Here is a 24,607-nt window from a genome sequence, read left to right as displayed (position 1 = left end):
GCAAGCAGTTTTCAGAGGTCGGGGGATAAGTAAATTATATTGAAAGGTAAAGTTGACCTCGGCGGAATTAAAAGTATATTAAGCGTTTACATCAAAACAGGTATTTGAAGAACCTTTTAAATTAGGCATGACTATTTGGTAAAGAAATTTACGATGCAGCCAACGATATTCCAGGTTCAATTCCACTGGCCAGCACTTTGGAGATGTTTTTTCTCTCATTTACTCGGACTGCTCTTTGTGTATTGGGAATCCAAACCTTACGGTCCCAAAATAATATTTGAGGGTACAATTCATTTTTTTTTCTGGTGCAGGCAGTAACACTTACTTAAATTTAATACTATTTATAAGACATCATTGGTTAGTATTGGATTTAGTTTATAGTTAGGATTGGGTTTAAGGTTAGATTTGTCTTGAAGGTTACAGTTTAGGATTAGAGACATAGGGTAGGGTTCAGGTTTTGGATTATGGTTAAGGGTTACGGGGTATCTTTTCGGTTAGGCTCTTCAGATTTGCAATATACATATAACATTTTATTGGAATATAACGCAAAACCATACTAAAGATATAGATCCAAAACCGGGAGAAAATAAAATAAAAAAGAAAGGAAAAACTCAATTCAACTCCAAGTGCCTCAATTAGTAGCATACCACAAGTTCAACGGAACCTACTAAAGCAAGCCAGCACGCTTGCGGCATTACCACGGGTGATGGCGAGGCTAAGGTGTTGGAAAAGCCAAGCGCCCTCACAGGCATCACCTGACATCTCATTAAGAACTTCGCCGTTAGCGGCCCAGCACCTGCAAACGTCGAGGACGCCATTTGTTAGAAGAAATGGTTCACTGGTACGTCCCGGTACTTAAGGATTTTTATGACTGAATGTTTCAGAGTCAAAAAATTTCTATCTCTTAAGTTTCGTAACTTTTTTTATCCTGCGTGCGTAAGCGAAAGCAGGGTATTGTAATCACTCGTCCTTGTCGGTTGTATGTTTGCAAAATTACCGGGAAATAGTTGTGATTTTCGTAATTGCTATGAAAACCTGTACCTGTGTAGAAGTTTTCGGTAAAATTAGAAGAGGTAGTTGAAACTGAAAAGAACCCTTGTTGTTGATGTTTAGTCCCAGGTCCCATTCATGATCTTCTTGTTCATATTTCTGGTACAAAGTATCTACGATTAAGTTACCCAAAATGTCTTTCTCTTTTTTAAAGACGATAGGCTGAGATATGAAGGAAATTTGGCTGTTATTTCTTACAGGTCGCACACCTATAAGCTCTTGCGTCACAATGAAGTTAGTCGGATTAGCGCTCACAGTAGCACGCTAAAATCCATGTCTACCTCATTGCAGTATTAAATTCCATTGAAATCTTTTTTCCAGAATCAATAGAAATACTGATGTACTTTATGATGAGGTATGGGTAAAACTGTCCAATCTGTACAAAAGATCTCCAAAGATTCTAAAATATGACGCTTTGTTATAAAATTTACTATAAAAAGCAGTTTAATTAGTCTTAGTAATCACTGGCCCCTTAATTGATTAATAAAGTATTTTTACGAATGCACTACACGCGTATCTACAAAAATTTTGAAGTATGCTATTTTATGTTCATGAAATATACTATAAAACGCAAAGAGTCACTCCTGTAAAATTATTTATTTTTTTATTGGGTTGTAGTACGTTCGTCGTTTCTCTGTGTTCTTGTTCGTTTTGCACTGGAGGTTAGTATTTTCAAACATATTTGACAACGTTATATGTATATATATATACATAGTATCAGACATGAGGCAAGTAATATGTTACGACGTTAATGACTTTTACATGACTATAAGTAACATGAACCAGAAAGCAGTCCTCAGATCATTCAACAACAGTATGAACCAAATTTTCGGAATAATGAAATTTGGCACGCAGATTAAATTCTTTTTTGGAACATTATCATTCATTTTGTTAAACACTAAAATTTTAAAATCTTTTTTCTTCCTTCGTTCAAGATTGTACATCGGAAAGATTAAATAGTTTTACTAAGTTTGTTTACTTAAAAAGTTAATCAGTGCAGTGAAAACCGGAAGTAAAACACAAAAATATCCAAGACGACGGTTTTTAAAAACATTTTCAACCAATCACAAGCCGAGATGTCATGTTTGATTCCATTTAACTAAATAGGGTTTGTTGTAGCAACAAATGGAAACAACCCTTTTTTAAAACAACGGCGATAGTCACAATAGTAAGAATAATAGGTTTCCAAAATTTTATCTTCCCATCGAAGTAGAGGAATGAAGAATGCGATAAATTATGATTTTCCTGGGAGGATTACTCCTGCGTCGAATAATACTTGGGCAGTCAGATACACCTGTGAAAAAAAGTCTGCTTGGGTGAGTGCAAAAGTTGTTCAGAGAATTTCTTTTAAATCAAGTGTTTTGTTTTCATACTAAGTGTATCTTTGACTGCAAAACCCCCCCCAAAAAACAAACAAACAAAATCTCCCAACAAAAAACAACAACAAAGACCAGGATCACTAAGAGTATACTCGATCAAGGTTGACCTGGAATAAACAACTATAATCACATCTCTCGCTGGCTAAAGCCTTAAAGGCCCAATTGTTTTGAGTGTTAGTTGTTCAAGAGACTTGTCGCCCACTTCTCACTGAACTTAGAAAGAAGACATGGCTATCTTTTCCGAGAAGCGGGACGCATGATATATGGCTCATCATTAGGCGGGCTACACAACTAAAAACATTCAAGGTAATTTTTCGTTAGACATGCCATTCAGAAAGTCTCACGAGTTTCAGGTTGCCCATGATATCTTTAAAGCGATAATAAACTACCAAATAAACATCTAAAATACATAGTTCTTCTCGTTTAGAGTAATAGGCGTCACTTCTCCGCTGTGTCAAGTAGCATCACGTGAAGCAGATGTCATCGTTGTTGCAAATCAAGAGCAGGCATTGTAGCCCACATGCAAACATACTAGAGATGATTTCCGAACGAGAACAGTCAACGTCCACCTACGACGGACAGCCGAAGAAGATATATATATATATGTATGTGTTTGTATTCGACACGCCCATCTAGGTATTGTCGCACAGTGTCCATGTCCCACTTCCATTTTCTGATCATAAATGAAAGAAAAATAGAGGGTAAATATTTTAAGTGGATGTTAATAATGAGTGTGTATGAAATAAAGAAAGTATTTAAGCCCCACCCCCATTGTGACCGTAAAGCAGGAAAGGAAAAAATGTTATTCTTTCGGTTTATGATCTTTATAGGAAAGTAGAAAATTATCTTGAGCAATCAGCATTAAAATATTTATCTCCTCCGTATTTTAAACGTAGAATTGGAACAAAATTCGCAGAAAGTTAAAACCAAATATATTCTACAGGTGTGGGGAATAGGAAATAACAAATTTGGAAAGCTTTTTTTTTTTATTGTAAAATCGATTTCTAAAGAATTAAATTTTTTTTTAAGGTGCGAAGTTTATTCAATACATTTGCTTATACATTGCCAAATAGTGTCAATATTTCCATCTTCATTTTCTGATCATAAAACGAAAGAATACTGGAGTAAATTCAACTCATACCTTTTTTTCAAATAACATTGAATGTAATTATGTATTAGACATACATATTAATTAAACATCTTGTCTAGATTACCAGTCATACACATTGCACAACTTACATACTATATCACTTTAAAAAAAAATCTTAGGATCCATATTTGCTGAGAGAAAACAATAGGAGATTACTCCTGTTTATTTCCCCATGTTATGTGTTTAGTCATGGCGCAAGCTATATCAAGAAAGCATTGACATGTGCAAGACATGGATAAGGCAGTGCAAGGGGCACATTCACTACCACCTAACATTACCATCATGCAACAATATACCTAACGTATTCTTCAAACAGCATGCCTTCTGTATGGCTAGAAAAACTTTATATCGTTTTTGTTTTAACGTCCAATTTCCCATTCTTGTATGGGCCAGATGAAATTTAGTGAGGCAGATTTTCTACATCCAGATGCCCCTGTCACCACCTTTCACTTATTTCCAAACAAGGTAATATTTCTCCATAGCTAGACATTTTCTCAGAATACTAGAAATGAATTGCTTGTATGACAGTGGCACTCAAAAAGCACTTAAATAATAAAAAAACTGTTAGCAATATTCAAAGATGGTAAGACGGCAAGTCAGCAGAAATGTTAGCATGTCTTTACATCCTGAGTTCAAATTCTGCCAAGGTTGACTTTGCCTTTCATCCTTTCGGGGTCGATAAATCAAGTACCAGTTGTGTATTGGAGTCGATCTAATTGACTGGCCCCCCCCTCCCCCAAAATTTCTGGCCTTGTGCTTAGAGTAGAAAAGAATATTCAAAGATGGTGAGCTGGCAGAATCATTAGCACACCCAACAATTCATTCGCCTTTACATTCTGAGTTCAAATTCTGCCGAGGTTGACTTTGCCTATCATCCTTTTGGGGTTGATAAGTAAGTACCTGTTGAGCACTGGGGTCATTCTAATTGACTTAGCCTCTTTCCCAAAATTGTTGATGTGCCAAAATTGAAATCAATAGTCAAGAAACCATCTGAATCAGTGGTTCTCAACCGTCCATATGGCCTTTGGATGTCATATAAGATTTTGTTATAAATTGTTTATACTTTTACAATACATGAAATATTTTCACAAATTTTTTTATACAATTATTAATAATATTTAATTATAAAAATATAATAGGATGTTTTACACATCAGATGGTTGAGAAACACTGACTGAATTTATTTCATAGATGCTGTGACTAATAATTACTCCCATAAATTAGGCTCATCTAAAGGTCTAGATCTCTGGCAGTTTGCCTCTAACACTACTATACTAAGGAATTTTATCAAGGGTAGGACCCTATTTTTTGTGGGGCTGAGTGGTGGTGGTAACACCCCTTCCTTTCACTATATAAAAACATTTTCTGAGATTTGGGTATGATGTCCCCCCTTGCATCCCTTACTCAAAGGCTCTGCACATGCAATTTTTTCTCATAGAGGAACTTTGACAAATTAATCAACTAAAAAATTGATTATTTATCTAACTGACTAGTAATAAAACTGAAGTGAAATATAATCAGTGTGTGTGTGCTTTTATTGGCAATATGACCCACCTAAAATACAACACTACTAGTTTCAACATATACTTTCCCATCAAAACAAATACAAAAATGAAACTTCCTACACAAGTATCCACATCATATAGTTAAGTAAATAGGAGTAGTTTCCTGTTGTTTTCTCCAGATAGGCATAGATTCTAAGAATTTTTAATATAGTGAGCGCCTAAGGTGGCAAACTGGCAGGATTATTATCACGTCAGAAAAAATGTTGAGCAGTATTTCTTCTGACCCTATTGTCTGAGTTCAAATGCTGTTGGGGGTCAACATTGCTTTTCATCCTTTCAATGTTGATAAAATAAGTGCCAGTTGAATACTGGGGTTGAGGTAACCAATTTACCTCTTCCCCCAAACTGGTCAACTTTACCTTTCGTCCTTTCAGAGCTGATAAAATAAGTACCAGTTGAGCTCTGGGGTAAATATAATTGACTTCCACTTCCCTAAAAAGTTCCTTTGTCTTGTCTCAAAATTAGAAATAATTATTCAGTTTAATTGTCTCAATTTAATTCTTGCACCAGCCCCATTTTCCTGCTTAGACTATACCTCCATCGTCTACACTCGATTTACTAATAACAAAAAACAACGATGTTCTTCCTGTTTTCTGTCTGTCTTTCTGAAAGAAGCAATCTCTTCAACTTACATTGCTTATATTCTGAAATAGTCTCTCGCCCAGCTGGGTCCCTTTCACTATGACAAAAGGAACCTTGTCTCTCCAGTGTAAATATTAGTGTACATTTTTCTTGATTTGTCCTTCAAAGAAGTCACATGTCTCCTAGATGTGTATTTGGGGTAATCAAGAAGACGAAGCGAGCGCTTAAATGTTCTCAGTTTCTTAATGCAAGGGAGATAAATATGAAATGACTGCGTTAGGAACCGGTTGTGGAATAAGACTTCATAAGAAAAGCAACATGTATAGATATTCTGTTGTGTCTGGGGAGAGTCATTTTCTTTTTGTGCCTTATAAATTTAACACATTCACCGGTAAAATTTCTACTTATTTCTTATTTTGGATCTTTTCGGTTTGAACGGCAGTTTTTAACATAATTTCCAGGTAACTAAAAAATTTTAAACTTTGTATACTGGTAGAATGTGTTTATAAAACATCTTTTTCTCTTGGCTTTATTGAGAAAATTCTATAGTTTGTAAGATATTTGTTGTTTTTTTTCTTCAATTTCTGCAATTTCAACCAATCAGTGACGTCTATTGAGTTAAAAAATATTCTGTGCCGTATGAATATGTCCCTCGTTTAAGAAACAGATTGGGTTATTTACATTTGTGAAGAAAAAAGTTACCCTTCCCCCCCACCCTAACCCTAACTAACCATAACTAACCCTAAAACAGATTGAAATGCAATAGATCGATACTAGGGTCATAATTATGGGTGACAATTTCATATAACACTGCTAGAAAAAACTGCCGTTCAAACCGAAAAGATCCCTTATTTTTATTTTCCTAAAGTTTTCGTTGCGTCTTGCAACCTTTTCAATAATCTTGACTGCATTGAAAAGGTTGCTAGATGCAACAAAAATTTTAGGAAAATGAAAATAAGAGATAAGTGGAAATTTTACCGGTGAGTGTGTTAAATTATAAGCCACAAAAAGAAAATGACTCTCCCCAGACACAACAGAATATGCTTCAACACACGAACTCACATAGAGAATCTTGCAAACCAAATCCAAAAACAAAAACAAAAAATAGATATGATTATCTTTGTTATATGATACTATGATAAACCAAGAGATAGATGGCTTACAACATGAGAGTGCGCGCACACACACGATAATACACAAATATAAGGAACTAGGGCAGTGAGCTGGCAGAACCTTTAGCACGCCAGGCGAAATGCGTAGCCTTTCATCCTTTCGAGGTCAATAAATTAAATACCAGTTATGCACTGGGGTCGATGTAATCAACTCAATCCGTTTGTCCCCTCTATGTTTAGCCCCTTGTGGGTAATAAAGAAACAGATAATGCACAAATATAAGGAAGTTAATGTACCAGAATTAGCAGAATGAAGAAATTATTTTTGTATTCTTAGTAAAACACATATGGAGAAAGAGAGAGAGAGAGAGAAGAAAAAGACTAGTAAGAAAATTTAAAAAACAAAAAAAAAAAAATTCCCAGTTCTTGAAAGAATTATCAGAAGAGAAGAGACAATTGTTATCTTTATGCTGCCAAAAGGATCCCCAGTAATTTTCCCCATAAAAGAATTAGAAGAGGAGAATATGACTAGAGAAGAAGAGGACAACAGTTGTTTCAGGAAGAAATAGAGAAATGAATTGATATATGCTAGTATTTGCTTAACATCTATCTTTCACTTGCTTCAGTTATTAGACTGCGCTCATGCTGGGGCACTGCCTTGAAGAATTGAGTTGAACAAATCAACCACAGTACTAATTTTTTTAAAGTGTGATTTAGTTGAAGTAAAATATAATCAGCGTGTGTGCTTTTATTGGCAATATTTTAAATCCTGCCAAATCGCAAGATGTAAACAAACCAATGCTGGTTTTCAAGTAGTGGGGGAGGACAATCATATAAAAGGATACATGCATGCATGCATATGTTCATTCATCCATCCATGCTTCTTTCATTTTCTACCAGATCCACTCACAAGGCTTTGATCAGCCCTGGTCTATAGAAGAAGACACTTGCTGAAGGTGGGACAGTACTGTTAAGCAAGCCTCGTACGACACAGCCATACCTGCATCCTAGTCAAAGAGAGAAATAGTTATATAAAAGGATAGGGTCGTTCTTAAAAAGTTAAACAGGAATATAATAAGTCTGCAGATCGATCATCAAATAGTGAGATGATGTGGGAGGAGGGAGGGTGGAGCAGAGGAAGAGAGAGATATGTACATCGACAGATGGAGGTCAGGGGTTCTTAGGGTTGGTTATAGTGAATGGGGACAAAGGGTGAGAGGGGAGCGAGTGACTGATATAAAAGTGCATTAAAATTTGAGAAATGGCAAAGCAAAGATGTACATCAGAGGGGAGGGAAAGATAACTGGAGATACGGAAAGAGAAAATTGGAATAAAATAAAGTGGAAAAGATGATATTGAAAATGAAGGATTCTTAGAGAAGAGAATATGGAAGAGTTCAGAGTTGCAAATGTTACAAAATCCTTTGCCCTTATCATAAGGGAAAGATATGGACAGGATGAACCAATCTAACTTAAAATCTTTATTGTTGTCTTGTTAACACACATATAGAGCGATCTTACAAATGTAAGCACTGGCAGAAACATACCTTTAGCTCATATAAGTGATTTTTACCAGTCTGTATAGTTGCACTTTACTTCAATAGAGAAATCTACTTCCAAGCCTTTGAACATTTTTTTAACCAATATATCCCTCTTTATTTGTTCTCTACTTAATATTTCTTTACCCCTTCTCTTCCTAGGGTCTGCCTTTGACGTCAGATCTACTAACAGTTTTTTTAAAATACTTAATAGCATTCTGTTTATCATTTATGCAGTCATCAAAATTGTTATAATGTCTTGTTGTTGAGATAGGTTCTCTTTCTGTCCTGATGAGAAGATTGCATTATTTTACACAGTTGGCAACGAGTACACTGAAGAATTCAGGGTAGAGGTAGGGGTCCACCAAGGGTCAGTTACCAGCCCCCTCCTATTTATCATAGTCCTCCAGACAATAACGGAGGAATTCAAGACAGGATGCCCCTGGGAGCTCCTCTATGCTGATGACCTTGCTCTAATTGCTGAGTCACTATCAGAACCAGAAGAGAAGTTTCAGGTGTGGAAACAAGGATTAGAATCGAAGGGCCTTAGAATTAACCTAGCTAAAACCAAAGTCCTAATAAGTAGAAAGGCAGGCAAACCACAAATCCCTTCAGGTAGATGGCCCTGCTCAATCTGTAGTAGAGGCATAGGTAGAAACTCTATAAGATGTACCCAGTGTAAGCTATGGACACATAAGAGATGCAGTGATATCAAAGGGAGGCTAACGGGGAAGATAGTTTTTGTATGTGGCAGATGCTCAGGAGCAATAAACACTGAAAATGTGCAGATAACAACTTCCGCCACATTCTAGGGAAGAAAACTTGAAGTAGTTGATAGCTTCCGTTATGTAGGTGACCAAGTCAGTAGTGGGGGAGGGTGCGCTGAAAGTGTAGCTGCTAGAATAAGAATAGCTTGGGCAAAGTTCAGAGAGCTCTTACCTCTGCTGGTGACAAAAGGCCTCTCGCTCAGAGTAAAAGGTAGACTGTATGGCGCATATGTACGAACAGCCATGCTACATGGCAGTGAAGCATGGGCTGTGACTGCTGAGAAGATGTGTAAGCTCGCAAGGAACGAAGCCAGTATGATCCAATGGATGTGTAATGTCAGTGTGCATACTCGACAGAGTGTAAGTACCTTGAGAGAAATGTTGGACCTAAGAAGCATCAGATGTGGTGTGCAAGAGAGACGACTGCGCTGGTATGGTCATGTAGTGAGAATGGATGAGGGCAACTGTGTGAAAAAGTGCCACACCCTAGCGGTTGAGGGAACCTGTGGAAGAGGTAGACCCAGGAAGAGGAAGACCTGGGATGAAGTGGTGAAGCATGACCTTTGAACTTTGAGCCTCACCGAGGAAATGACTAGTGACCGTGACCTTTGGAAATATGCTGTGCGTGAGAAGACCTGGCAAGCCAAATGAGACCATAATCTTGTGGCCTATGCCAGGGGTGTTACCATCCCACTTATGCGTACCTTTTCCTTCTTTGGACACTAAAACTCTGCTGCGAAGACCTGTTGAGGCAAGTGAAATCAAAAATCAAAAATCAAAATCAAATTTGATGACTGGCATCCGTGCTAGCGGGGTGCAAAGAGCACCATATGAGTGTGACCATTGACAGAGTGGCTAAGCGGCTTCCATGTCAGTGGCACTTAAAAGGCACCATTGGAGTGTGATTGTAACCAGCGTCGCCTTAAAGAGCACCATCCGAGCGTGATCATTGCCAAAGTAGCTATTTGGCCTCCGTGCCGGTGGCACGTAAAAGACACCATTCGAGTGTGATCGTTACCAGCATCACCTTACTGGCATCTGTGCCAGTGGCATGTGTAAAAAGATTTGAGCGAGGTCGTTGCCAGTACCGGTGGCACGTAAAAGCACCCACTACACTCTTGGAGTGGTTGGTGTTAGGAAGGGCATCGAGCTGTAGAAACTCTGCCAGATCAAGATTGAAGCCTGGTGCAACCACCTGGTTCGCCAGCCCTCAGTCATTCGTCCAACCCATGCTAGCATGGAAAGCGGACGTTAAATGATGACTGACTGACTGACTGACTGACTGACTGACTGACTGACTGACTGACTGACTGACTGACTGACTGACAGACAGACAGACAGACAGACAGACAGACAGACAGACAGACAGACAGACAGAAGACAGACAGACAGACAGACAAACAAACAAACACAAACAAACAAACAACAAACAAACAAAAAGAAGAAAGAAAGAAAGAAAGAAAGAAAGAAAGAAAGAAGAAGAAAGAAAGAAAGAAGAAAGAAAGAAGAAAGAAAGAAAAAAGAAAGAAAGAAAAGAAAGAAAGAAAGAAAGAAAGAAAGAAAGAAAGAAAGAAAAGAAAAAAAGAAAGAAAGAAAGAAAGAAAGAAAGAAAGAAAGAAGAAAAAAAGAAAGAAAGAAAGAAAGAAAGAAAGAAAGAAAGAAAGAAAAGAAAGAAAGAAAGAAAGAAAGAAAAGAAAAAAAGAAAGAAAGAAAGAAAGAAAGAAAGAAAGAAAGAAAGAAAGAAAGATAAAAAAAATCCAATGCTGTGAATAGTTTTCAGAACATTTATAAAAAGATCTAACAGCTGTTTCCAGGGTATTTTATTTATCCCTTCATCAGAGTTATTATAGCGAAGATATGAAATACAGAGTGAAGCTGAGGAATGAAAACAGCCGTGAGATGTGTAAGGATATATATATGTTTGTGTGTACGTATATATATGTATGTATGTGTGTGTACATATATATATATATATGTATGTATGTGTGTACGTATATATATATATATGTATGTGTGTGTGTATATATATATATATATATATGTGTGTGTGTGTAAATATATATATATATATATATATATATATATATATATATATATATAGCTGTTGGCTGTTGAAGAAGAAGAGAAAAATGTAAAACGGCAACAAGAGAAAGAAGTCCGCCAACGACAGTTTCAAAATCGTCTCAGAAAACGTGTTGCAGCCATTCAACAAAAGAAAAAGCAGAAAGAATTGGAACTGAGCATGAAAGAGGTGAGTAATTTAAGGATTTCATTAAAGGAGGTCTTATTGTAATGTTACATTGTTGGAACTGGCAGTCAAAGCTATATGTGTAGGAATGAAATTTGCTTATTAGATGCTAACCCTGCTCCAACCCAAAACTTTCAAAGTGTTTACATTGCACCATAAGAATTGTAGATAGTGCACTTGCACTCCCTGTGCCCCCTGTTCCTGAGCCTATGGTCAAAATTGGGTCTCACACTCATGTATAGTGATTGTGGCCATAGAGGAGCACTGCCAGCAAATGTTTTAGTCATTCGTGTCAATACCTGTATGTGATCGTTACCAGCGTTGCCTTACTGGCACTTGTGCTGGTGTGCAGGTGACACATAAAAAAATGAAAAAACACGATTTTCCGTGACCATTGCCAGTACTGCCTGACTGGCCCTCATGCTGGTGGCACGTAAAAGCACCCACTACACTCTCAGATTGGTTGGCGTTAGGAAGGGCATCCAGCCGTAGAAGCTCTGCCAAATCAAGCTTCAGTGAAGCTCTAGGGCGAAACCCAAACACTCAACTATGAGTGCATTGCACCGTATACCAGAAACAGCTAGAAGATGAACAAAGTTCATCACATAATTGTTTATTACTTTAAACTGCCTGCGTCAGTTGTTGACTGCCATGACACTGCATCTTTTAAGGCCCTCATGCTTTCCGAAATCCGCCGAAACTACACCTGATTATATATACACTTTAGATGAGTTGTAGTGCACCTGAGCACTGTACACAATTATTATTATTATTATTATTATTATTATACATACATGTTTCTTTCATCTTTTTTTTTGTCTACCAAGTAGTAGAAGATACATGCCTAAAGTGCCACGTTGTGGGAGTGATCCTGAGACCACATCGTTGGGAAGCGTCTTGTCAACCACATATCTGTGTCTGCACTTAAGGTATACTGAAAATGCTTATCAACTTTAGCAGTTTTGCTGCTCTCAGCAGTGAATTGCATCCTCCTGTAGTATTTGTTTATTGCTAAGTGGAATATATGACTGAGACCAAAAGTACGGTCGACCATCTCACAAGAGGGCATGGTTTGGTTATATGTACCAAACTTTTGCTAATTGTTTTAAAGGCCTACAGACATAAATACCTTCTTAGCTAGTGTCAGGATGCCATCTGCCTACCTTTCAGCTGATGATTCATTTCCCTCGTGGTTGTCTACCTACAGCTTTGTATGAATTTTATGTCAACTAAATTTCAATTTTTTGGAAATCATCATATGTAAAATATAGAACATTGATTAATTTCAGCTTGATGTAGCCCAAGATGTCTTGAGAAACTGCATGAATACTGAATTACAATCATCCCAGCAAAATACCAACAAAACTTCCCAGACTGAACAATTCATAGCAGATTCTGGTAATGTTGATACTACATTAAACAAACCCAAGAATCATTGTAAATCAAATCACACAACTATAAATAATTTAACAACTGGTACTGCCAAATTAAATCCAGGAAAAACTGTTGTATCTGTTAGCTCTGATAAGACAAAAGAAGTAAGTTTATTACTGTTGTTCACTTTATGCAGGGATTGTCTTTGTCTCTTAATGTTTTAGGGTCATATTTTAAGGTCACTAAAATAAACCAGTTAAGCACCAGGATGAAGATAATTTGTGGTCTTGTGCCAATCTAAGAAATTATTATTTAAAGGCGTGCACAAATGTGTTACATTTAGAATCAGTGTTCTTGATACTGGGTCACAACTAGTTTCTTTAGATATCAAGAACCTTTCAAACAATCCTGGCTGTTCTTAATTATTTTTACTTATTATAAAGTGGCAAACTGGCAGAATCATTAGCATGCCAGGCAAAATTCCACTCGGCATTTTGCCTGTCCTTATGTTCTGAGTTCAAATTCTGCCAAGATCAACTTTGCCTTTCACCTTTTGGAGTTGATAAATTAAGTACCAGTTGAGTACTGGGGTCGATGTAATTGACTAGGCTCCTTCCCCAAAATTTTAGGCCTTGTGCTTATAGTAGAAAGGATTATTATCATTCAATCTTTTCACTTTAACCAGCAGATTTAAAAAATAATTTTTTGTAACTAAACACTTTCAAACTTCGGACACTGGTAGAATGTGTTATATAAAACATGTTTTACTCTTAGCATTTTTGAGAAAAAACTTAGATTTACGAAGTAATTTCACCTTAAAGTTCTTGTATTTCGGTAATTTCAACCAATCAATGATGTGTATTCAGCTGAATAAAATTACTGCTGTTGTTTGTCAACAAGAACTTCCGGTGGTGTATATTTTGTTTGTCACTAACCCTAAAACTTATATGTAGGAAAAGGTGTAGGTAGAAACTTCATAAGATGTACACAGTGCAAGCTATGGACACATAAGAGGTGCAGCAATATCAGAGGAAGGTTAACAGGGAAAAAGTCTTTGTGTGTGGCAGATGCACAGGAACAATAAACACTAGAAATGTACAGAAAGTAGACACCATCAAGTACCAGATGGGATACTTAGAAGTAGTTGATAGCTTTTCGTTATCTAGGTTACCAAGTCAGCAGTGGAGGTGGATTCTCTGAGAGTGTAGCTGATAGAATAAGAATAGGCTGGGCAAAGTTCAGAGAGCTCCTATCTCTGTTGGCAACAAAGGACCTCTCCCTCAGACTAAAAATCAGACAGTATGATGCCTGTGTGCAGACAGCTATACCATATGGCAGTGATACATAGGCTGTGACTGCAGAGGACATGTAAAGGCTTGAAAGAAATGAATCCAATATAATCTGCTGGATGTGCAATGTCAGTATGTATGTATGACAGAGTGTAAGCATCTTGAGAGAAAAATTGGGCATAAGAGGCAGCAGATATGGTGTTCAAGAGAGACAACTGCATTGGTATGGTCAAGCAATGCATATGGATTAGGACAGCTGTGTAAAGAAGTGCTGATCTCTAACTGTGGAGGGAATCTGTGTGAGAGGTAGATCCAGGAAGACATGGGATAAGGTGGTGAAGCATGAACTTTGAAGTGATGATGAGTGATCATGACCTTTGGTGATTAGCTGTGCTTGAGAAGACTTGTCAAGCCAAGTGAAATTGTAGTTGTGGCCGATGCTGGTGACATTTAACAACACCCCTGCTAGTGACATGTAAAAGCACCCATGCCAGTGACACATAAAAACACCTGTTCCAGTGACATGTTAAAGGTACCCTCTACACTCTTGGAGTGGTTGGTGTTAGCAAGGGCATCCAGTTGTAGAAACCAAGCCAAAATTAGACTGGAACCTGGTGCAGCTCTCTGGCTTATCAGTTCCAGTCAAACCATCTAACCCATGCCAGCATCAAAAGTGGATGCTAAATGATGATGATGATGATTGTATGTATATATATATATATATATACATAATTTATACATATTTTTATAAATTTATACACACACATACACATATATACAGAGGGAGAGTAAGTATATATATATATATATATATATATATATATATACACATATATATATGTGCATTTATATGTATATTATATACATACAGACATATAAGTGGTATCAAAAAGTTCCTGGATTAGTTATATTTAATGAAAAATAAATTATTTACCTAAGTTTTAACATCATTTCCTTTGAAATAGTCACCTTGTGCAGTGATATATCAGTTCCAGCTTTCTTGCTACTTTTGGAATCCAGCCTGGAAATTGTTTTCTGTAAGAGAGGACCTTCTGGGATTGGCTCTGGATCTTGAAAACTGCGTTGAAATAACGACCTTTGAGCTGCATTTTCATTTTGGAGAAGAGATGGAAGTTTTGCAGGTGCTAAATCTGGCGAATAGGGTGGGTGTGGCGAATAGGGTGGGTGTGGCGAATAGGGTGGGTGTGGTGAATAGGGTGGGTGTGGCGAATAGGGTGGGTGTAGTAAATAGGGTGGGTGTGGAAGTGATACTATGTTCTGCTTGGCGAGAAGCTCACATGTGAGGAGAGCTCAGTGATACGATACATTGTCAGCATGAAGAATCCAATTCTTTGTGTTCCACAGATCCAATTGCTTTTGTTGAATGTCCTCCATCAATTACTTCAAAACATCATAGCAGAACTCTCAATTGACGGTCTGGCGCTGGAGGAAGAATTCTTGATGCTCACTACTGCAGATGTTGAAAAAAAACGATGAGTGTGCTCTTGGTTGAGCTGTGGCTCTGTCATGAAGATGAAAAGCCCTTCTGTTGTTATGACTGCTGCTTCATCAGGGTTGTACATGTGGACCCAACTGTCTTCACTGGTGATGATCCTCGACATGAGGGATGGGTCTTCAGCAGTGCACTGACGGAGATCTTGACAGACCACAGTGCAATTTTCTTTCTGCTCAGTGGTCAGCTGGTGGAGGACAAACTTGGCAGAGGCACACATGTTCAATTCAGATGTTAGGATTGCCTTCAAGGACCCATATGATAGATCAACAACATCAGCAATGTTGTTGGTTGTCCTCTGACGATCCCCATGCACAAGCTGATGAATTTTCTCCGCATTTTTGGGGGTGATGGTCATGGCAGGTTTTTCAGGGATTTTCCTCCACTTATGAAGCACCCATGCCACTTGGAACATAAGGCAGCAAGCTGGCAGAAACGTCAGCATGCTGGGCGAAATGCTTAGCGGTATTTCGTTTGCTGCTATGTTCTGAGTTCAAGTTTCACTGAGGTCGACTTTACCTTTCATCCTTTTGCGGTCGATGTAATCGACTTAATCCCTTTCTCTGTCCTTGTTTGTCCCCTCTATGTTTAGCCTCTTGTGGGCAGTAAAGAAATAACTTAAAACATTGTGTACAACTGATTGCCTTGTCACTATAAGCTTCTTGAATCATGCTCAATATCTGTTGCAGACTTCCCAAGTTTAATGCAAAATTTCATGTAGGCTCTTTGTTCCAACTTCCTGTTAATGACAAAAACCATAGACTACAGCATATACATGATCTCCAAAACACAAATTTCACAACTTGCAAACTAAACACAATAATATCACTTGGCACATTGCCTCATGAAGGTCACTGCAGACTCTCACTTTGCACATAACCATGTGCTGCCATCTGTTGGCACACTACAGAACTAGTCTGGGAGCTTTTTGATACCACCTGGTATGTATATAATGATTTCACTTTGGCTGAGTGATGCTAATAATTATTAGTTAGAACTCAATATATATGTTTTAGAGTAAAGTAATAGGTGAGTTCAGGGTGTAATATTATTAAAGAACAAGAGAACTTTGTGCAGGCTGGAATCAACCACATTTAATATTTAAATTTCAGAATTGAACTTTAGAAGTCAGAAGAAATGAAGAAGAAAAAAAACTGAAATTTATTAAAAAATATTTTATTTTCTAGGCATCTGGAAAAATTTCTTTTCCATTAGATTATAAGAAAATGGTAAAGAACTTTAATAACGGCATAGGTATGTGTTTTCTTTTGTCACAGCTTAGAAAAGTTGTATGTTCTTTGAATTTATTTACATTTTCAATTGTTTTTTTTTTATTTATTTCATTGTACAAGAAGTGACTTTTGAAGGAATAAAATATTGATATTGTAATTAGCTGCTTTGTAGAGAAAACCTGTTCTAAAAAGGTACAGGAGCATTTCAGTGTTTTGTACCTATGATGTATGGCTGCTGCTGTTGACTTCACGTCCACCATTTTCACCACTACCACATTCCTCTCCATCCTCCTCATCATCACCACCACCTCAATCATTCTTCTTTTTCTTCTTTGTTGTCCTCATGAACATCATAATTATCATCATCATTCTTTGTTGTTGTTGTCATCATCACCACCACTGCCACCACAACATTCTCCTTTCTGCTCTTTGTTCTTGTCATCATGAACATCATCATCATCATGGTCACCATCATTACCATTCTTCATTATCATTGCTGTTGTTGTTGTCATTGTCCCCCCCCCCCCATTGTTGATGCTACGATTGTCATCATCATCAACAACAACTCTATTTTACATCATCTTTTCCAGACTGGTAATTATTGGACATATCGCACAGAATTTCACCATTAGCCACAGACCTTCCTGTTCTGAAAGTGGGTCTTCTTAGTTATGTCTCTATATCTCACACACTACTAAACTTGTCTTATTCCCGCACACTCATGTTTCTCTCCACATCCATCTACCTGGAGGTGTTCAACAAGAGCATCAGTTGCATTGATCTCACTGGTCACTGGAGATCTGTAAAGGACATGACACAAACCATTTATTCCAGACCAAACCATTGAAAATAAAACATACCATTTCAATCTTCGTTGTTATATCTGTTTAACATGTTTTTATCCATGCTAGTGGAGTGCTAAGAGTACCATATGAGCGTGATCATTGCCAGAGCAATAAGCTGGCCTCTGTGCTGGTGGCACGTAAAAATAGAACCATTTGAGCGTGATCGTTACCTGCGTTGCCTTACTGGCACTTGTGCTGGTGGCATGTGAAAAACATTTGAGCGAGGTCGTTGCCAGTGCTGCTGGACTGGCTCCTGTGCAGGTGGCACATAAAAAGCACCATTTGAGCGTGGCCATTGCTAATACCACCTGACTGGCACGTAAAAGCACCCACTACACTCTTGGAGTGGTTGGTGTTAGGAAGGGCATCAAGATCAGATTGGAGTCTGGTGCAGCCATCTGGTTCGCCAGACTTCAGTCAAATCGTCCAACCCATGCCAGCATGGAAAGTGGACGTTAAGCGATGATGATGATGCCCTTCTATAACCAAACACTTTACAGCATGAACTCTATGCAGTCTATCATGATTAAGTGTATTTTAACCCTTTAGCATTCAGATTATTCTGTCAGATGCAGTGCTTGTCTATTTACTTTGTTTAGAGGCATAGGAGTGGCTGTGTGCTAAGTAGCTTGCTTACAACCCACATGGTTCAGGGTTCAGTCCCACTGTGTGGAACCTTGGGCAAGTGTCTTCTACTATAGCCTCGGGCCGACTAAAACCTTGTGAGTGGATTTGGTAGTTGGAAACTGAAAGAAGCCCGTTGTATATATGTATATGCGTGTGTATGTGTGGTAAGTAGCATGCTTATGAACCACATGGTTCGGGTTCAGTCCCACTACGTAGCACTTTGGGCAAGTGTCTTCTACTATAGCCTCGGGCCGACTAAAGCCTTGTGAGTGGATTTGGTAGATGGAAACTGAAAGAAGCCCATCGTATATATGTATATATATATATATGTGTGTGTGTGTGTTTGTCCCCCCAACATAGCTTGATAACTGATGGTGGTGTGTATACGTCCCCGTAAATTAGCGGTTCGGCAAAAGAGACCGATAGAATAAGTACTAGACTTACAAAGAATAAGTCCTGGGGTCGATTTGCTCAACTAAAGGCGGTGCTCCAGCATGGCCACAGTCAAAATGACTGAAACAAGTAAAAAAGTAAAAGAATTAATCAGGCATTATCTCATAACTTTGAGATTTTGATGATGTGACTTTATTTTTAGAATGTAGGGCAGGTGTAAGAGGCTGGATCTGACCAATTTGAACCTAAAACAGGTAGAATAAATTGGCTAGATATGGCAGGTTTAAATTCTAAAGGGTTAAGTGTATTTTAACTAGAGAGGTTAGCTGAAAGAGGGACTAAAGAGTCTCCTTTATATAAGTTTTTATTTAGTTACTTCCTTCTTTGTTAGGTTGCTGCATTGTGGCTCGTGGAAGGTACATCTGTGTTAGTTATTTCTCTTTTTAGCATAATATTTCAGATGGATGCTTTTTTTATATCATCAATTACATTATGGCATTGACTGGGTGTATTTTATTGTGATGCAATACTAGAGAGTCTGTCAGAAAGAAAACTGAAGTATTTCCCTATTCTGTATCAATTTTTATTCAGTGTTACTATTCTCCTAGATAGGTTACTGATAGTGTGGCATGCAGAGTTCATGTCTCTGTGAGATTAAAGCAGGGTCTGTTTTATATATTAACCTTTTCGTTACCGTATTTATTTTGAGTTGCTCTGTGTTTCTTTCAATTATTTAAAATATAACAAAGAATTTAGTAAAATAACTTAGCCATCATTAAGCTAGTGTTAGGAACATAAATTGTGACTAAGGTTTGATGGAAGATTTTAATTCAAAACTTATGAAAACAAGACATTCGTACTACAGAGCCACAGCCGGGTTGGTAATGAAAGGGTTAATGGGTTTGTTCAGAGCACATAACCTCTTAGCCTTCAATTGAAGAGGCCACGTATCTCTCTCATGTAGGCATGAGGATAGAGTTTGTCATAGAGGAGTTCACCATGGTTGTTCCTTGGCCCCTGAGAATAATACATGTCTCCATGATGTAAGAGGAAGAGGGGCAGTCAGTTACCAAAGGAACTTATGATAGGTTGGTGACTGGGCCTAGTTTGTCAAGAACCATGGAGGGGATGGTTGAGCTGGCAGCAGCCAACAAGTAATATAGCCATTGTTATTGTGAAAGAGTAAAGTAGCCATTAGAATTCAAAATTAAACATAAATGAAGTGGGGAAAGAAGAAATATATATACTTTTTCAGCCTCATTTATCATCATCATCGTTTAACGTCAGCTTTCCATCCTAGCATGGGTTGGACGATTTGACTGAGGGCTGGCGAACCAGATGGCTGCATCAGGCTCCAATCAAGATCTGGCAGAGTTTCTACAGCTGGATGCCCTTCCTAACACCAACCACTCCGAGAGTGCAGTGGGTGCTTTTACATGCCACTGGCACGGGGGCCAATCAGGCGGTACTGGCAACGACCTCGCTCAAATCTTTTTACACATGCCACCGGCACAGGTGCCAGTAAGGCGATGCTGGTAACGATCACACTCGAATGGTGTCTTTTACGTGCCACTGGCATGGAGGCCAGATAGCTGCTCTGGCAACGATCATGCTCGGATGGTGCTCTTAGCACCCTACTAACACAGGGCATAAGTGCCAGTAAGGCACTTGTGCCCCATGCTAGTAGGGTGCTAGGAGCACCATCCGAGTGTGATCATTGCCAGAGCGGCTAACGAATATCAGAGAATTGGAAATAACTAAGTCAATAAAGTATCAGCCTAGCAGGGTAAGATTTCATGTTTGTAATGCTACATTGACAGTAATTAGGTGCTTATACATACTTTTCACAACAGGAATAGGCTTTAGAGTTCTTCATCATTATTTCCTTTAATAGCAGTATTCATGCTCACATTTGTAGCTGTTTTATCATCTCTAATAAATTAACTTTGAGAAAGATGCAGTTTAGAACTGTAGCCACGAAACCACTTACCATTTATCTGATTTACTCCGTTGTTCTTACATCTCTGTTGGTATCATAGTTACGATGATATTGCAGGTGCTAAACTACCTACAGCTCTATCGAAAAACAATATGGATTGGAAGAGAATGAAACAACAGATGATGCAGCGTGTACTGACCCGTAAAATGTTCATGGAGATGGACCGTGAAAAGATTAAGTTAATTCAGCAGAGAAGTAATTTGAATGCAAAGCAATTTATGTACGTATTCTATGTTAATAATCTTGAATTATTATTTTGTTGAATAACACTTTTAAGTATTTTCTGTTGTGTCTGGGGAGAGTCATTTTCTTTTTGTGCCTTATAATGTCAAGACTATTGAAAAGGTTGCAAGATGCAACGAAAATTTTAGGAAAATAAAAGTAAGAAAGAAGTGGAAATTTTACTGGTGAGTGTGTTACATTATAAGGCACAAAAAGAAAATGACTCTCCCCAGACACAACAGAATATGCTTCAACACACGAACTCATATAAAGAATCTTGCAAACCAAATCAAAAAACGAAATACTTTTAAGTATTGAAGTACTAAAATGAGATTATAATTCTTCTGAATATTAATCCCTTTGTTAGAAATGAAAGTCTGTGTTTCAGTTGCTTTCATCTCTGGACATCATCAGTACTAGGTTTTCTTCTCTCATTAGCCTTTCATTATCATATTTCTAATGAATTGCATTAATTTTGTGTCAATTAATTTTGAAACTAATGAAGAATTTGGAAAATAACTTTATCATTATTAAACTAGTGTTTGGAATATAAATTAACATAAAATTTTGATGGTAGGTTTTAATATAGGTCACTATAAACATGACATTCGTATAACTGAACCAGAGGTAGCCTCAAGTAATTAGTATCACAGGAGCCAAAGGTTTTTTATGCACCTCTCTTCTGATCTTTAGGGGCCTCCTTGTTTTACCTTTATAAGAACTTAAACAATTTTCATCTGTTATAATTGAAACCATTGTTTTATCCATTTTTGAGTAGGTCTAGGTTTGGTAAGAAATCTGTGAAATGTACTGTTATTTTTGACCACATGTGTAAAGAATTGATGTTAAACTTGGCAACAAGTTAAGCCTGCCACTCAAATAAACTATGAAAGAATTAAAAGAACGAATAAATATTGCAAGGCATTTGGTCCAACATTCTTACAGTTCTGCCTGTCCACTGTCCTAGATATATAATTTTTTGTTATTGACCCTAAAATGATGAAAGATAAAGTTGACCTTAGTAGAATTTGAAACTCAGAGTGCAGAGATTTAGAATAAATAACATTCTTATTTCTTTAATGCCCACAAGGGACTAAACATAGAGGAGACAAACAAGGACATTAAGTCAATTACCCCAGTGCGTAACTGGTACTTAATTTATCGACCCTGAAAGGATGAAAGGCAAAGTCGACCTCGGCGGAATTTGAACTCAGAACGTAATGGCAGACGAAATACCTATTTCTTTACTACCCACAAGGGGCTAAACATAGAGTGGACAAACAAGGACAGACAAAGGGATTAATTCGATTAGCGGCAGACAAAATACTGCTAACACCCAGTGTGCTAACGATTCTACCAGCTCGCTGCCTTTAGAATAAATAATATTCTCTAATGCTTTTACTGGTTACTGTCATAAATAAGTCGTAGCATGCATTTAGTGTCGACTGCTGCAAGAAAGAGTACTCAATCATATAGCAGAGATTAATATTTTTATTTTGATTAAGTCAGCCTTTTGCTACTTTGGGTTTCTCTTGTGGGGATACAAAGCCTTCAGGTAAGTTATGACTGAAGAAATGATGGAATTCACATGCACATATATGTGCGTGAAGGAGAAAAAGGAAACGATATAAAGGGAAAAAGAGGAGAAATAAAAAAGAAGAAATAAAAGAAGGGAAAGAAAACAAAAGACAGAAAATAGAACGGGAGGAAGAAGTGGAAAGGAAAGGTGTTTTAATGGTGGGGAGGAATAAAGTGAGGTGAGCAGGTGTTACTGTAATGTTTGTCTACTACTGAAGAGTTTCTGTATCATCTTTGTCAAAGACAGTTAACTCTCACTGACATAATCTATCATCATCATCCAGTGTTTTAAATCTCGGTTTTGTCCCCGTTAATGGGGGTGGCCGGATCTACCTCAATGCCATAGCAACTGCCCTCACACCATCTCGCTGTCTTATTTCTTTATTGCTCACAAGAGGCTAAATATAGAGGAGACAAACAAAGGGATTAAGCCGATTACATAACTGGTATTTATTTAATCGACCCCGAAAGGACAAAAGGCTAAGTTGACCATGGCGGAATTTGAACTCAGAACATAGTGGCAGACAAAATACCGCTAAGAATTTCGCCTGGTGTGCTAACGATTCTGCCAGCTCGCCGCCTAAAATGAAAATTACACCATCTCGTTGTCTTGGCCATCCCCCTTTTTCAAACCAATCTTAGCCCACCCCAACCTTTGGGCTGGGTGGTACCCATTCTCCTTTGCTATCATGTGGCTTCGTCAGAGCTGGATTTTCTATGGGGAGCATGTCCTTGCTTACCCCCAACCTCAGTTTCTAGACATGAGTGGTCCCAAGGTCAAGGCCTCTACCACGATTTTTAAGAAATATGGTGGAAAACTAACTCAGGAAGGCAGGGACACTACTCCCTGAGACCCCTTTTGGAGCCCCCTCCCCTGACATAATCTATTTAACTATAAATAGTGTATGATACAAGAGGCAGAGTTAACTGCTCTGAGTATCAATAATACTGTATAATTGATGTGTCTTTTATTAGCTTGTGTAGATCATTCCTGTCAAAGACTCTATAATCTATTTAACTATAAATAGATTTAAATAAAGGGAGATCAGTTAATTGCTGCATAATTGTTGAGTCTGTTGTGAAGAGTGTTGATCGTCATTGTTGCTATGGTTTTTGTGTTTCGCAGGACGGCCTGCTGTACTAACCTTGGATCGTAGAGTGACCCACTGTTCTTGAGGAGACCTATTGAGTCAAGTACGTCAACGTCAACACCAACATCAAAATAAAAATCAAATGGAAATTGTAGTTAAGATACCTGTGCTGGTGGCACGTAAAAAGCACCATCCGAACGTGGTTGATGCCAGCACCACCTGACTGGCGTCCCTGCTGGTGACACGTAAAAAGCACAAACCGATTGTGGCTGTTTGCCAGCCTCCTCTGGCCCCTGTGCCGGTGGCACGTAAAAAGCACCCACTACACCCACGGCGTAGTTGGCATTAGGAAGAGCATCCAGCTGTAGAAACTGCCAGATCAGACTGGAGCTTGGCACAGCCTCTTAGCTTCCCAGACCCCAGTCGAACCGTCCAACCCATGCTAGCATGGAAAACAGACGTTAAACGATGATGATGATGATAGATCAAGCTGGGCTACATGTGTTGTCAACAGAAACTGAACTTGCAAATATTTCTCAATGTATTTAAAGAAATGCTGTATAAATATCAAAAACTTTGAGGTGCATGCATGGCTGTGTGGTAAAAAGCTTGTTTCTCGCGTGAATTTCTAAAAGTAGTCTATGCTTAGGGGAAGAGACAGTAGGATGTGGTTTGTGTGTGTGCGTGCGTGTGTTTGAGAAATAGAGAGAGAAAAAGAGAGGGAGGTGCCATGCTACTTCTATCGTAAGAATAGCAAATAACAACGTAGAGCAGGGGTCCTCAACCATTTTTTTTTCATTTACGGACGCCTTTGATCACTATTTTATTCTGGTAGGCCCCATAGCCATTTGATGTTAAAAACTAAATTTTATAGATACTTTGTTCAAAATTCCTATTTTGTTTTTCATACATTGTGTAGTTTCAACTATGTAAAATGTTAGAGAAAGAAACCGAGCTGTTTGTTACAATACATACATATAAAGCAAAATTTGGATCTTTTCGGTTTGAACGGCAGTTTTTTCTAGCGGTGTCATGTGAAATTGTCACCCATAATT

General features: G+C 38.0%; 2 protein-coding genes across 4 annotated transcripts in view; one reads left to right on the top strand and one right to left on the bottom strand.

Annotated features, from left to right (window-relative positions):
- LOC115211610 (serine/threonine-protein phosphatase 2A 65 kDa regulatory subunit A alpha isoform) overlaps window positions 1-1,141 on the bottom strand; it is a 47,275-nt gene extending 46,134 nt beyond the window's left edge. For both annotated transcript variants that reach the window (XM_029780204.2, XM_029780206.2), the window contains exon 1: window positions 1,042-1,141. In XM_029780204.2, the coding sequence (XP_029636064.2) occupies window positions 1,042-1,126 (85 nt within the window). In that variant the 5' untranslated portion in view covers window positions 1,127-1,141. The remainder of the gene's footprint in view (window positions 1-1,041) is intronic.
- Window positions 1,142-2,119: 978 nt separating this feature from the next.
- LOC115212394 overlaps window positions 2,120-24,607 on the top strand; it is a 61,398-nt gene continuing 38,910 nt past the window's right edge. The window contains exons 1-5 of one of the 2 annotated variants that reach the window (XM_036502935.1): window positions 2,120-2,366; window positions 11,243-11,392; window positions 12,679-12,927; window positions 16,753-16,819; window positions 20,719-20,881. In XM_036502935.1, coding sequence (XP_036358828.1) covers window positions 2,268-2,366; window positions 11,243-11,392; window positions 12,679-12,927; window positions 16,753-16,819; window positions 20,719-20,881 — 728 coding nt within the window. In that variant the 5' untranslated portion in view covers window positions 2,120-2,267. The remainder of the gene's footprint in view (window positions 2,367-11,242; window positions 11,393-12,678; window positions 12,928-16,752; window positions 16,820-20,718; window positions 20,882-24,607) is intronic. The other variant, XM_029781280.2, reaches the window with a different exon arrangement.

The sequence above is a fragment of the Octopus sinensis genome, linkage group LG5, assembly GCF_006345805.1.
Source record: "Octopus sinensis linkage group LG5, ASM634580v1, whole genome shotgun sequence".
NCBI classification, from domain to species: Eukaryota; Metazoa; Mollusca; class Cephalopoda; order Octopoda; family Octopodidae; genus Octopus; species Octopus sinensis.
This window is presented reverse-complemented; position numbering and strand designations above follow the sequence as displayed.